This window comes from Rissa tridactyla, chromosome 3 (assembly GCF_028500815.1).
Source record: "Rissa tridactyla isolate bRisTri1 chromosome 3, bRisTri1.patW.cur.20221130, whole genome shotgun sequence".
NCBI classification, from domain to species: domain Eukaryota; kingdom Metazoa; phylum Chordata; class Aves; order Charadriiformes; family Laridae; genus Rissa; species Rissa tridactyla.
The window spans coordinates 7032186-7047027 of NC_071468.1; the positions used below are offsets into that span (position 1 = coordinate 7032186).

Below are 14842 nucleotides of genomic sequence, written 5' to 3' on the forward strand. Positions count from 1 at the left end.
GCCAGGAGAACCAGTAGGACATCAGGACAAACATCTTCTTAGCTCCAATCCCGAACTGCAGCAGTGCCTCTGGGCCAAGGTGCTGTCTTCTTTGAGCACATTACCCTCAGATGGAGACGTGGGATGAAATGATAAATAGTTTCTGTCCCCGTTGTGAGGTGATTTGAAACATCTTTTTAATAAGTTTTGCCTGATTGAAATGGCAGCTTCCCACCTTGACTAGAGGAACTAGTGATTTTGATGAAAGACATGATGAATGATTTCCTTGAGGTTTATGTGGGTTTTTTGTCAAGTCCTGAGTTAAATTGAGAGGGCACATGTGAGGCAGGGAATAGGAGAGAACTTTTCTCTGTTCTGCTTTTATTTTTTTGTTGTGAAGGTAGAAACAGGAAAGGGATTTTTTTTTTTTAACTTTTCAGCCATATTTTCCGTAAGGACCTCAGATAAGCTTTTACTGGACAACACAGTAGCTTTCCAGGACTCTATTTTCATAATGTATCTCAAGGAAAACCAAACAAAATAACCATCTGCTGCTTTTATCCCCGACCAAACCATGACCTCAGTTACATGCTTGTGTAAGGTATGAGGAGCTTGTGCTTTCTTCCTCTCTGAGCGTTGCCTGCTTTGTGAGTTACGATAAAGGGAAGACAAATTCCCCTGGACAGTTTTCATCACCTGTAGGCACCTGTGGAGGAAGAGGGTACCAGGCTTAAATGGGAGGGAGGAGAAGCACGTAAAGGAACAACACATACCTCAGGAGGGGATCACACTGGGATTTTTGCAGTATTTCTGTTGAATTGGACACAGGCACTTATGCTGACCCTCCACAAGGTCCAAGTTGGAAATGCTGGAGAGAAGCCACCTGTGAGCCACCACTAATGAGGTCTACACAAGGAGCTCTCCAGGCTGTGTCCATCTGCCGTTGCTGCTTGCAGAGCCTGAGCCTACTGATTCACCAGGCTCTGCATGCTGCTCCAGCTTCATGACATGCACCTCCTTTGGGCACCCCTACTTACTCATTCCCCTTCAATATCTCGGTGTCTTTTCCTCACCAGTGGGTTGTGTATTGTGATTTGGTTACTTCTTTGGAAACAGACGTTTTCCCCTGAAGCAAAGAACAATAATTTGTCCTCACAAGTTCAGCCCAGCAAGTTTGAACTTGAGTTCAACTGGAGGGAGGCTTTTAACAGTTTTTCACTTCACAGGGATGGTGTTCAACACAAGAGATAGATGTTTCTCCAGTTTGTAGCAGTGAAAATCTGAAGTAATTTCACTGAAATGAATGGAGTGAGTCTGTATTTACCCTTGGGCAAGAAGAGGTGGAACCTGGGTCTTTGCACTTCTGGAGAACTGAATTTCGGCCAAGAAGCTAACACCAAATGCGTGCTGTTGTCCCACTGTGGTGGTTTCACCTGACTTTTTTCTCAGTGGTGTTCCTGAGCTTAGGTATTCCTGCCTCCCCTGTCCTCACTGTTTTTTTCCTCAGACACTTTTCTTGTTGCAGGGATAGCTGGTGTTGGGATAGAGAATATGATTGCATTTAAAAAAATGTTTCTAAGCTAGAGCATTTCTCTGATCTCATTTGCAGTTCAGGCCAGGGTGGCATGTGGTGAGATGAAACAACAGGGAATAACTTAAACTGGTTTGACTCTTCTGAAGGGGAAGTGAGGAATGATGAGGGGCCCTACCCAGTAGAGAAAACAGTAATTTTCAGTCCTTTTCAGGGACCTCAGTGTTTTTTGTATTTTTTTTTTTGTTGTTCAGGTTTTCTCGTTTTGCAAAATACTGTTTTTATCTTTAGTCTCATGAGGGTAATGACATTTTGAGCAAAGACTTTGGCAGTCCTTACAAGATTCTGCTGTATCTTTGGTAGCGCTTTGTCCATCAGGTTCCTCTTGTGATGGTCCTTCACAGGTACAGCTCACCTTAAAGAAAAGGCCCAGAACAACGGACGTCATCTCTGACGTCATTGCATTGTCAAGAGCTTGCCAAGTCCATGATTCTGTCATTTAGCACTGGATGTTTTATGCTTCTTCAGACTGCAGTGGTCCAAGACACACGGGACATTATATCCCAATCTAGGCATCTGTTCAAACTGCCATGAAGCCAAACCTTCTGCTGCAGTAATTTATTTCCCCAGATCTCCCTTTCGTTACTCTGAAGTACTAGTGGCCTCAAGCCACTTCTTCGGCACTTGCTGTCACACAGGTTAATGCTGGCGTTTTGGAACTATGAAGCGCCTCTAAATGTGCATGCAGCCGGCACTGTTAGTATTAACCAGAGATTCATTGCTTTTCATACCGAATAAATGTAATTTCATCAAGGAAGCTTTTCTTTTTATTTTTTTTATTCTGTGGAAACCATAACATGAATTGGGTCTCAAAGTTTGGACACAAAGAGCGATTTCCATAGAATTTGCGTGCATCATTTTTGATTGCCTCCTGTGTGAAGCCTGAGCAAATTATTTTCTTCCATGATTTGCTAAACATTTTTCTCAATGGAAATAAACTAGGAAGAGCAAGAAGTATATAATGAGGATAGCGGTTTACAGGAGCGTATGGAAATCTCTGGTGATAAGCAAAAGCATATTTAGGGTTTAGTCTTTCTCAGTCCCTTGGGGTACAGCCTCCTTTCAATGAATGTGAATAGAGAGGTACCTATTAATATTGATGCAAATTATGTGTGTGCACTTGGAAGAAAATATACTCCAAAGTCTAATTATTTTATGCTAATAACTGAGCTGAAAAGATACTCCCTCATTCCTGGCCAAAAAAATCAGCAATAGTTCAGATAATTTACAGCAGGATCATCATTTTATCACTTCATTTAAACCACTCTGTGCTCTGACCCGGTGGGGACAAGGGAAATTCTGTCCCCAAAATCGTTGCTCGTGCACATACAACTCCAATTAGTAATGAGTTTTGGAGTCTTTGGGGCGCAGTTTTCGTTGCTCTAGGCAGTGGGTAAATAGAGGCATCTAGGACAAATCTCAACCAATTGGGTGTCCTGGTCCCTTGAAATCAAAGCAGAAACCCCTTTGTTTCTGAGATTTTTTGGAAAATAATTTTAATTGTGCAGACGTGCTTTGGAGAGAGGCTTGGCCAGCAGGCCAGGCTGCTGGAAAACATGGGCAGGGATGTAAAAAACCTCTCTGCTGAGAGGGGGTGTTGAGAAAACCCATAAAGAATATTCAGACCACACTTCTGTGCCTTGTACTGTTTTGTCTCCATGATAAGCTAAGGAGAGTTTCAGCTGGGATAAACTCGGAGCGTATTAATACTTGTCTCATTTTCAGAGGTTCTTCCTTGCCTGTTAATTCTCCATGTGCTCTGTTTCATTGGGACTGGCTCTGTGTCTCAGCATGGCGTCTCCTCCCCGCTTTGTTAACCCCACCGCTGCTCTGTGTTAGGTCTCCTGCCTCCAGTCTCATGCTAAATGTGATCCCTTTGCCAAATCGCTCGTGTCCTGGTGACTCTCTTGTCAGGAAAAGAGCTGTAGACCTTGCCTGGGGAAGCACGGGTTAAATACACTGCTCAAGCCGGGCACTAGGCAGCTCAGGAGTTCAGGGGCAGAAGGGTGGTTTTCTGCCACTTCTGGTGGCAGCCAGATTCTGGGGTGAGGTGGGAAAAGTGCCCTGATATACATCTCAGTGCCTTGGCCATGCTCTCTCCCATGGTGCTGGGCACCGGGGAGCTCTGCAAGTGCGCTCTCTGCAGGCTCCCTGGCAGGAATTGAAGGAGAACATTGAAAGAAAGGATTCTGATGTACAGCATGTCATGACAGGGGTCAAGGTCAGTCCTTTGGAAGTACTAAATTAAAAACTGATTTGGGTAAAGGACAGAATTATAGGATATGGACCGTTTCTTTCCTTTTTGTAAACTAATCCCTTATTTCCCAGCTTTTCCTACCTTTCTTCTTGATACAGAAATTGTTCTGTGGAAACTGTTCTGATTTGATGCTTCCTCTGTGGCAGATGGCCTGTCCCTGGCAGCTATACGCTACTAACCCAATGCTGTACAGCAGTGATACATAAACCTCTGCTGATTTTATTAACGTGCTTTGTGATGGGGATCTATAAACCTCTGAATCTAAGAGCTGAAGAAGTGCAATTGCAACTTTTATGGTCTACAGCCTGATCAATACAAATCATCAGTTCCTTCCTACTGGGCTGGGAAAGGCATGCATGGGAGCAAGTTCCCTTGTCTTTTCTGTCCAGTGTATTTATGGTAATAGAATAAAGAAGTAGCTGTGCTATAAACAACCACTCAGCTGGTGGGTGCATGAGCAGATACGTGAATGTGAGCAGCGGCATAATTGCGGTTTTCCCTCTGTCATAAGATTGGCTTCTGTTTTGTGTCTGGCTTCTAGTTATGAAATTTCCTGAGAGAAGACATTGTGCAGCCCATGTAATTCCCACCAGGCAGCACTTTAGGAAGATCAGTGGTTTGCAATTCTATATCTCATCTCCACTGAGATAACAACAGAGCTCTGAAGGCGTTAAAAATGGACAAGAAAGGCTTGCTAATATATCACTACTGCTCATGCGAACCTTTAAGTTTAAGTATTGCAGGTTTGAAATATTAGAATAAGCTTAGACTTTCTGGCAGTTGTTGCTATATCACTCCAGGCAGGCAGCTTTGTAAAAATAGGCTTTGTTTTTTATTAAAGCTAAATGGGCCTTCTGCAGATGTCATTACCACCTGGCTGGGGAGGTGTTGACAGCAGTGGGCAGAAATCAGTGCTGGCAACCTGCCTACGTGGTGCAGCGGGGACCTGACTCAGAGCAGAGACTGCAGGGGATGCCGCAAGAAGAGTAAGTGCCCATTGGTGATGGTTTCCTCGGCCTGCGCAGAGGTGCCTCTTTCCACATTAACCGAAAGAGATGCCTCTTTGGCAGGTGGTCTCCCCAAATTCAAACTGCGTCATTTGCTCACAGAGCAGAAGAAGTAGGGACAGGAAAAATTGTTTTGAACAATGACGGTGTAGAATAGGTTACAGAAGAGAAGGATCATATTCTGTAGGGCACTCACATCCAGGAAAAAGAAATCAAAAGGCACTTGTCCCCTTTCTGAACCTAGGTTTGAGAGAGCCTGGGTTCTGTGTGGTGGAACCAACCTTTTCTTCACTGTCATCCCATGAGTCCAGATTTTGGGGACCCACAGCTAGTTTTAAGTAACTGAATTCAGACTTTCTTAAATGATTTTAAATCCAGTTGATTTTTCATCTTGGTTCATACGCTGCATGTAGGATAATGGCATTGACATTACTCTGCCTGCCTTCCCTCCTAGTTTTTATTCTGGGAAGCTGCTCTTCATCTGAGATTCTGGCAACAATTTAGCAGGAAAATGTTTCCCTGCCACTGGATCCAGCAGGGCCCATCTGCTCGGAAGGGCCATAAATGGCAGGGGAAACCGAAGTAAACTTTTACTCTAAGCCCCGCTGCATGAGAGGAACCCCAAACAGCTCCTACGGTGGTTACTGTGACTGAACACTGTCATCAGGCTTGGGGGCAGCTATATAAAAAAGTTTGGGTTTTTGACTTAGAAGGTGCTTTGAAAAGGAATATGTACACGTGGAAAGCAAAATAAATCACATAAAGGGCAGGGCAACATGCAGCTCTTCAATGAGTGGGATGTTATGGCGTATTTACTGTTAACGTGGGAAGGAGATAATCCATGCCAGCAATTCCATGAGAGAAAAACGTGTATTATGTTTTTCCAAACAGATGTTTCAAGGTGAATGATGAGCTATTAGATGAAATTTGAGTGGGAAGGAGGCTGTGGAGAATGAAGTGGAAGTATGATGAGTTGTAGCACAGGTCAGAAGCCAGCTTTTAAGTGCAGAATCACTTTGGAGACCAGGGTGTCTATTTTCAGCGCATGCTGCAGACTTACTTTAAAGTCTCATCCCCTGCTGACTCAGTTTCCCTAAATGATGATGCACACCTACACAGGCATATTGAAAGGCACTTCCAGTCTGACCATATGGACTACACTTAAACATAATTTCTGTAAAGCAAACTGGCATCTTTAGAAAGGGAATACATGAAGTTAGAGGTAAAGCTACTACAAATGAAACTTAATGACTGGAAATGTGTTTGAGCATTAGCACAAATATTCACACATTTACAAGTCTCTTCTGCATCAGGGTGAGTCAAGGGTACACTTCAACAAAGAGAAAAACTTTACCTGTTGGTTAAGTCTTCCTAACAAACCAAACTGAACAGATTTTTCTCCAAGTGATATTTTCCCCACAGTCCCCACTTATCTGGAGACTTGCTTCATGAAATAAATTAACTTAAAGTCAACAGAGTTAGAGGAATCTTTAGCCTATGAGCACTCCTGTTCTCTTGGGATGTATCAGATATTCATCGCTTGTGTGGAAGCAGCAACTGTACTAATGGAATCTTTAAAAAGGAGATTATATAAAGGTGGACTCTGTAGTACCTCTCTTCTTGTAGGACCAGTGAGCTATTGTGGAGCAGGAGGAAAGTCCTTTGCTGGAAGACTGCCTAGGAATATAAGAATATAAGAAATGGTCCAAAGTTATAAATGAACAAATGACGACTAAGAGCACCTCTCTTCTTTGAAGTGCACAGATACATCCAAAAGCTAGTCTCAATGCCAAAAGGTTTGCAATCTTAGAGATGAACTGGGCCTGATTCCCATTTAAACTAAAACCCTTTTATACCACGGAGAGGCTGCAAATAGAACCTAGAGGTACATTGGGTGTCCCCTCAAAGGTTGATGGTGGCCTTTGTAATAGATGAAAGTCCCTCCATGAAAAGACTTTTACTGTTGAGGGAGAAGGTGGGGCGTTTTGGGCTTTTTGTTTTTTTGTGGTTTTTTTTTCAAACGGGATGTTTTAAGCAAGTTATATCTGCTGTACTTGCCAAAGGGATGTAAGAAAAGAGAAAACTGTGACTTGTAGCAACAAATTTTGCAGCTAAGAAGGGAGGATCTGCAGGCAATAGTGCCTCACGTGCATGGGGCCCAATTTGCTTCTCTGTCACCAGGCATGCTGTTGTTTACACCTGCACTGAGAGGTGGTTATTCTGATTGATTTGGAGAGGCTGATCATTTCTGTGGCCCAGTGTAACAGGTGAGACAGCCTGAGTGCAAAATTTGCCCACAAACTGCTGATAAAGTGTCCCTGTGGTTTGCAGTCACTCCACATCCACTGGAGAGACTAATGCATGTGGTTATAGCCCATCTTCGCAGAACTTCTTTCCCACAGAGATCTTTGATTTTGTAACTGAAGTGGCTGTTCTGCTGCCTTGCAATAAGACATTGTTTGAAATATAAATTACTTTGACTTTTCTGTCATTATATACCATAAAGTGTAATGTCAGCTTCTCCACGTAGAATAAGAAGCAGTTTTTCATTCCCTTGGAAGCTTCTTAAGATTTCAGAAATGCTCCTGCTCTCTTGTTGGCTTGTCTAAGCAGTGAAAAAATTGGAAATAAGAACGGAGTTCCTAGAATAGCCAGCGCCTGTGATAGTGTAGATCTGGTATGGCCCTTATACCAAACTGAGGAGAGAGCGGAGGTGTGAACCCGTCTGCTTGTTCTTGAGGCAGTGCACTGCATATCGAGATACCCAGGCTTTTTATCTTTTTCAGTCTTTCCCCTTAATAAATTCTATCTTAGAAAAAAAACCAAAACAACAAAACTTCGTCAAAGAGGGCACGATCCTGTGAAAATTTCCATTTTACCAAATCGGCATTTTCTGTTGCAGCCCATCCATACTCAGCATTCATTTTACACTGCAGCCTAAACAACTCACTTGCATTTCAAAGTACAAGCTGGAGAAGCGCTATTGATTGCTTAGCTGAGCAGGTTGAATATGATCTGCAGCCTCCTCTTACACATTGATTCCTTGTCTCTTTACTCACTGCTTCCTGAATGTCACTGAACTGTGAGAGGCCTGCTAAATGGACAAAAATATTGATTTCTTTTCCTCCTCTTTTATTTTTGAAAGCTCCTTATTTACCAAGCACTGAAGTAATATCAGGAAAACAAAAGGTCACAAAATAAGGCAGAAGCAAGTCAGTTCTGGCATATTTTTTAAAAAAAATATGAACTTGGTTGAAACACGAGTTCTTTAAATTGCGTTTCCATCAAGAAAGGTTAATTGCCTGAGTGGAACCTTTGAGTTCAGGCTGTTCACCTTCATATTTTACTATTGTCTGATTGATGCTGAACTTCTGGGGCAGTTTCCTAAATGGCTGTACCTCTGGTGTTATGATTTTCAGTGATTTTTGCAGAGAGGTTAGTGAGCAGCCCCAACTATGCTGGGATTTTCTGTGCAAGGCAATCAGCAACAGTCTTTCATCAGAGTTCAATGGTGCAGTGTTTTTTGCCTGTTTTGTTCTACTGGGAACGTGACACACTGCAATGCCATGTCCAGGGAGAGGGGAAAAAAGTTGAAAGAGCACAAGCTGGAGTCAAGTAAACCAACAAGACATCCCAAGAGGGATGACTGGTGACAGCATAAGTGTCCAGAGGCTTTAGTATCTGCTGATGGTCGATATAAACTAAGAAATGTTTGAGCAGGGAAATGGGGTTGGTTAGAGAAAGCTGAAAACTAGAACTGGTCCAGAACATCTAAGTGTAAGAAGCAAAAAAAGCAGCAGGTCCTTGATATCCAATGACGCTGCTTCAACTAGTAACAAAGCAAAAAAAGTTACAGCAAGGTAGAGGGAGGGCTAAGAGCAATGAAAAATGGATATATTTTACAGCGGACATGACTTCCTAGAAATTAAAGCAGTTCTCGTGCTGTCTATGCTTGTCATTATGAAAACAGCTGTTTAAAAATGTATAAAACAAGAGTGATACAAGTATTTCGATCGAAAGAGATGCATTTTTACTTTCAGGAAATCTTTCAAATTGAAAAAAAATTTCTTCCTCTGTTCTTTGTTTAGAAATGGCTGGGAAGGTTGTGTTGCTAAACTTTAGATTTTCAAAGGACTTGTGCTTTAACAGCTGCTGCATCTTTGCTGTAGCAGCTTTAACTGCACCTGCCAACAAGTGGCAATAAAGCTTGGGGAAAAGTCCCTGTACAGAAAACTTCCTGGGGATTAATGGATACAGGTAGAAGAGGCACTTGGAGACTGTTAGGAATAATCCACCTATGGTTAACAACAGGGACTTGGTGCTATGTATGGGAGAGATCCATGAGAACCTTTGAAAGTTATTCGCTTGCTTGAGAGGAGCAGTTGTCATTTGATTATTAAATATTGGTTGGTCAGTGACACGCACAGGCCCCCTGACATCCCTGCTCTTTCTTTCTGGGCCTTGAAACAGGCTCAGAAAGTTTGAAATCAAATAGATGAATCCAGCTACTTTAAGACAAAAGGCATCAATTCTTTGCATTGCTGGGGCTGGATGGAGTCTAGCAGCTTCACCGCGCCAGGTTGTCGCTTCAGTAGCAGAAATGAGCTGTCCCTATTGCCATTTAAAAGTGATTCAGTTTTGTTTGGTTCATCTGACTTCAGTTCAAGTAGGTCTGTACTTTCCTCTTGCTGGTGAGGAGGGTCAGCATTATTCCTTTTATTTTGTAGTGGAGTCACACAAAACCTGGTTACTTTGGGGCTTTAACAAAACCGTAGAAGAATGTGAGGTGGGTGCTCCTCTTCAATATCTTCAGAGCTTACCAGCAAGCAGCTGTTGGACGATACAGGTGATAAGCGTGGACTCTGTGAATGGGACCAGTATTTCCATAATAGGTACATCTCAGGATGTTCTCAGGCCATCTCAGGAGGGTTGACCCTGAGGCTTTAGAGAAAGAAGAACTGCTGCTTCCTTTGGTTGATCATCCCACTTCTACTTTTTTATATTTTTTTTTAAAGCCATGCCTACTAGATGTCGTCAGTGGGACTGCCTTTTTATTCCAGAATTTGGCCCGAATTCTTCTCTTCTGAAGTTCTTGATTCTTGAAGTTGGGGATTGTGTGTACTGTTACACTTCTGCGCACCCGCTGGTATAATTTAGTAAATCTGTCATTTATGCTCGATGTAACAGAGTCATTTAACTGCAGGAGCTCACCAGTACAATTAACCCTGTTCTGTCAAAATGAGGAGCTGATTATCTTGGCATTCACAGGAGCATAGAGCGCAGTTAGAGTGCTGTGGTTTCTGGCCCTCCTGGAGCAGTATTGCACTCAATTGATTATTTTGTTAATTTGTTCTGCATCAGTATCCTGCTGGTTTATTATCATCCAAGTCACTTCATGCGCCATGCATAAGTACATTAAAAATCAATACTTGAACCTTTTTTCCTTGTAAGGATCTTATCATCCATGGGCTGCCTTCTTTGATCCATGACCTTCATTCTGATTACAACACAGCTAGTAACTTTTAGATTATTTAGTCACATGCTAATAAAGGAGATGCTCAGATTTTGCTCTCTACTTAATCCCGTATCCTAATGAAGAAGGAATAAATGAATTAAGAATGAAAGAATGAAATAAACAAAAGGCTGTTATTGCTGATAAATAAGCCTAATTTTGAGACAGTAAAATTAACGCTATTTTAGTAAGAAAATCTTGTTCCTTCGCTAGGTTCTAATAAGTATCATGCTTCACAGGCTCAAATCATTTAGAGATGCTATTATTAGAAGCCTGAGTCTTACGAATATTTTGGTTTTCCTGTTTCAGTTAGAGAAACAAGTATTTAAAAGATGGCACAAGGTTGCAGTGTGCAGTGGATTGAGGGCTGGATTCCAGCTCTGAACTTGACATAAGTACATGGGACTATGGCTGTTTTAACATCAGAATTTTTTCCGATGATCTTCTACCATTGCATGTGCAAAGGTGTCCTCTTGTGTATCTGTTTTTGAAAATATTACCTGTGACATGATACGTAATGCATTTATGTTACTGATGCCACAGGGAGGCCTGCTCTTCTTTAAGAAGAAAGCCGTAAGGAAGAAGCAGAATCAGATGCATACCCTCTCCTGATCTAGACTAGAAATGAAAGCACAAGTTTCCAGCTCTGGAAGAAACATAATTTTTCTAATGCAGATACCCAATTGGCAAGAAGACTGGGATTCTCCTGAGTCAGCTATCTGAAGCCCTACATGGGCAGTTGTCCACTCAGATAATTGGATTTGCATCATTCTTTTCCAATGCTAAGTTGGTTCTGTTGGGGATTGTTTTTTCTGGAATATATGGATGTTATCTGATCTTGGGTTCACTGCTTTCTAGACATACCTTCATAAGGAGAAAGGCAAGTTCTTAGGCTGTGCAGGGTTATACGAGGCAACTCAATGAGGCAATTTGTAGCTTATGTAAGTGAGAAGCTACCAAGGCCTTACCTAAACTTTTCGACTCGTTTCATGACAGAAGCGCCTAGTCTTTTCTGGATGCGATTGTGTGAGTTCCCATCGTTACTGAACATGAGGAAAACCCCCTGTTTCTGTGGTGAAAAAGAGGCCTCAATTTCTGAGACTGTTACCTCTGTGGATGTGTGCCTTGTGTGCCTTTTCTCCATGGGAGATGTTCAGAAAACAGCCTACAGAGTGGTTTTAGTTCAGAAGAGGTTATACCTCCTTGAGGGGTATATTTCCTTGTCCCAGGAAATTATAATATAATGTAATCTAATATAATACAAAAAATAAATTACATTTTATTTTGAAGATGGAACAAATCAGCCAAATGAGATGATCCTGAAGAGGGAAACCAGCCTGTGCTATTTCTGCAAATTGCTCCCCCACTTCCTCTGGGTTGTCTTAAAGAAAAGCCAGGGCTCCAAAGCATTGCTTTTTAATTAGTAGAAATCCTTTTGTACTAAATCCTAATTCAGTGCCTTAATGCAGCAGGTCCTGCAGAGCCAGCAAGCTCGCGTGGGAGCACAAACGCATGAAATCTTTTTCTCTGGCATCACTCTGAGGGCTGGCTTCTGTTCATAATTATTTTCTGTGGTGGCAGCTCGGGGTTTGCAGTGGCAAGCGGAGAGGCAGGGGTGGAAATGGGGGAAGGCAGAATGACAGGTGATTGCTCTGTTGTCTCCATGGCATCACTGAGCCTTATCTTAGCGGTATCAAATAGCGGGCTTACACATTTCTTTACACTGTACAGATACCTACCTACAGATACCTATGGGGCCTACTTAATCAATGTTCTCTTTCCAGCTTATTTTGTAATTGTTTTTTTTCTTTTTTTTCAATCTGCTCTGCTTTTAATGAACCTACACAAGCAACAGAAAACACACGTATAAATGAAAGCACTTACCAATTCAAAATTTTATCATTTTGTACCTTTAGGTAAGGAGTTAGAATTCATACAAGTACATTTTTAGAAACGTTTTATACTGCCTTTTCAGGGCGCGCTGCCCCACTATGAATTGGTTTTAGGTTTTCAGGCTTATAATGAAGCGAAATAGCTTTTAGCCACCATCAGTTAGATCCCGGTTTCATCTCAGCCTTAGGCACCTCACTGAGCCCTGTCTTTTGAGGCTCCTGCTTTAATTAATGGAGACAGAAGGACACCTCCAAGAATGACTCAGCTGACCTGAGATCCGATTTAGCCTTTGGATTAATTTCTCTGCTGTTGATTTTCACTGACACTACATGAGTTATTGCAACACAGCGGTGTAACTCCTGTATGCATCTTCTTAATCAGAAATGCCAAAGCCACACAAGAAGTGGTTCTCTGAGTTACTAGATTTATCTAATAACCATGCATATTTTTCAAGAAAATGCCTAAGGAAGCGCTAGGGGTTTTGCTGCCTTCTTGCTGCATCTCAAGCTGTACTCAGTTCGTGGTTTTAAGTATTCCTCTGATGAAGAGGGATATATATTTTTTTTTTTTCTAATTAAATGCTGGGACTTATGCTATCTTGGTTTCAGGTGTTAAGCTAAAGGGTACAAAAAGAGTATGCCAAACTTGACAGCACTTCTGCAAGGTGTAGGAATACGTTAGCACATATTACAACAACAGTTATAACTGTTCAGTAATCTCCTTCAGGAGCGCTCTTTTACATGGGTACAAATAAGATGATTATGGTCTGACATTTGTAGTTCCTGCCTCCAAAGATATTTGTTTGTCTAACTTTTCTTGTTATCTACAGTCCTTAGTTAAATGTTTTTTGTGGATTTGCTATTCATAAAGGAAAGGATACCTAAAAAACTATGGCTACTTGTGTTTCATAACTGGTATTTTGATATCTTACACTTTAGCTGGTTTAGTGGCTTTTTTGCCATCTAGTTTTTCATGCCATTGTATTTATCACTTATTTATTGCAAGGATAATCCCTGAAAGTAGATAGCTCTACAAGATGTGGTTTTGAGAAACTCGGGAGTATGATGAAAGCACACAACCCCAGATATTTTTCTCCCAGCAAATCTCTTTGGCAGGAAAGGCTATCTAATATTCCAAAAATGCCTTGAAGAAAAATCTGAAAAAGTGGAAGTGTGGTTGAGATCTGCATCCTCATTTTATCAAATGCCTGCAGCTTGGAACAGTGACATATTGGGAATTAGTTAAATAATTTTAGCTTCTAATAACAGCAATGTTTTGATATTGGTGGCTATAAAAAAGAAGAGTAGGGCAAGAAGATCCATGACACTAATGATACCTGAATAGGGGCTCTTTCTTATGCAAATTCTCAGGTATCTGAAACGTGTTCAAGCTGTAGCGTTCCACTAGATGGGACACTTCTGAGTGTCTCTTCTCCACATAGCCATCATAGCAGTCCTTGAGCTAGCTCTCCACGTCTTTGCAAATTTGGACTGAAATCAGCCACAGGTTTAGAAGTTGCAAATGAATTACACAGACACAAATAATGTGATTTCATAATCTTTATCTGTCATGAAAACAAGGCTAAAAAAATCTTTGTATCTGTGGTTAAGAATGTTGAGCTAAAGCTGTAAAAATTAACCTTTCCAGGTAAAGAAAGCTGTGCAACAGGAAGGCTTCAGCAGAAGGAAGCGAGGATACAGAGACATCAATGACATCGACATCAACATGAATGATCCTTTATTTACGAAGCAATGGTACCTAGTAAGTTTTGAAAGAAAATCACAGTAATCATAACTAAATAATTGGCATTCATGCATTCTGTGCTATTGCAATGTTTTGTAAGAGTCCTTTCCAAATATATCACAAGAACTTGGGAATGGACCCAAGGCTCTGTCCTGTTGTTTTTAACTGTACCTCTTTTACGCTGGGAAGACCCAGCATATTTCAAGAGCTAAATTTCCTTTCAGTCAACGGAAAGATCCTTAGAAGGCTTGAAAGAGAATATATTGGTGTCCTGTGGGCATTCCTGGTGTGCTGGTGTGACCCCTAAAACTGCATATGAATCATGTCTTTGAGCTGTTGCCAGGTAAAACATTGTTACAGAAATATAACAAAAAGTTCTGGTGCATTGGCTAGAAAAAGTTGAAATTTTTCTTTTCTTATGGAAATTTGAATATTAATTGATTTTCTTCTGTCAAAAGCAGAACAGCTGAAAACTGATGACTTTTGACTTAAGCTAGTGTCAAAAGAAATTAATATTTTGCTAAATTGTTTCATTTTTAATGTGTCATATTTTATAGGGAGAAGTCTTTAGTCATAAAAGAAAAATTACATTTTTACACAAAAATAGCCAAAATGATATTTTTCTATTTAAGAAGCTGATAAAGTAATTTTGGTCAGTTTCAATGTTGCAACCTATTTATGATGAAATAATAAATGTAGTACTGCCTTGTTCACTTAAGAAGGGTCTTTTTGCTTAAGGGTAGTGTTTCTTATTTTCTTTCCTTTTAATCCATGACTTATGCTTTATGAATCCATCCAATATGACTTTTTTTTTTCCTAAAACAAGAGTTTTCAGATGAATGAGTGCACATTAGCACTTA

General features: G+C 41.1%; 1 protein-coding gene across 2 annotated transcripts in view; it reads left to right on the plus strand.

Annotated features, from left to right (window-relative positions):
- Nucleotides 1-14842, plus strand: part of PCSK2 (proprotein convertase subtilisin/kexin type 2) — a 112455-nt gene that overhangs the window by 43011 nt on the left and 54602 nt on the right. For both annotated transcript variants that reach the window (XM_054196258.1, XM_054196257.1), the window contains one exon: nucleotides 13887-14000. In XM_054196258.1, coding sequence (XP_054052233.1) covers nucleotides 13887-14000 — 114 coding nt within the window. The remainder of the gene's footprint in view (nucleotides 1-13886; nucleotides 14001-14842) is intronic.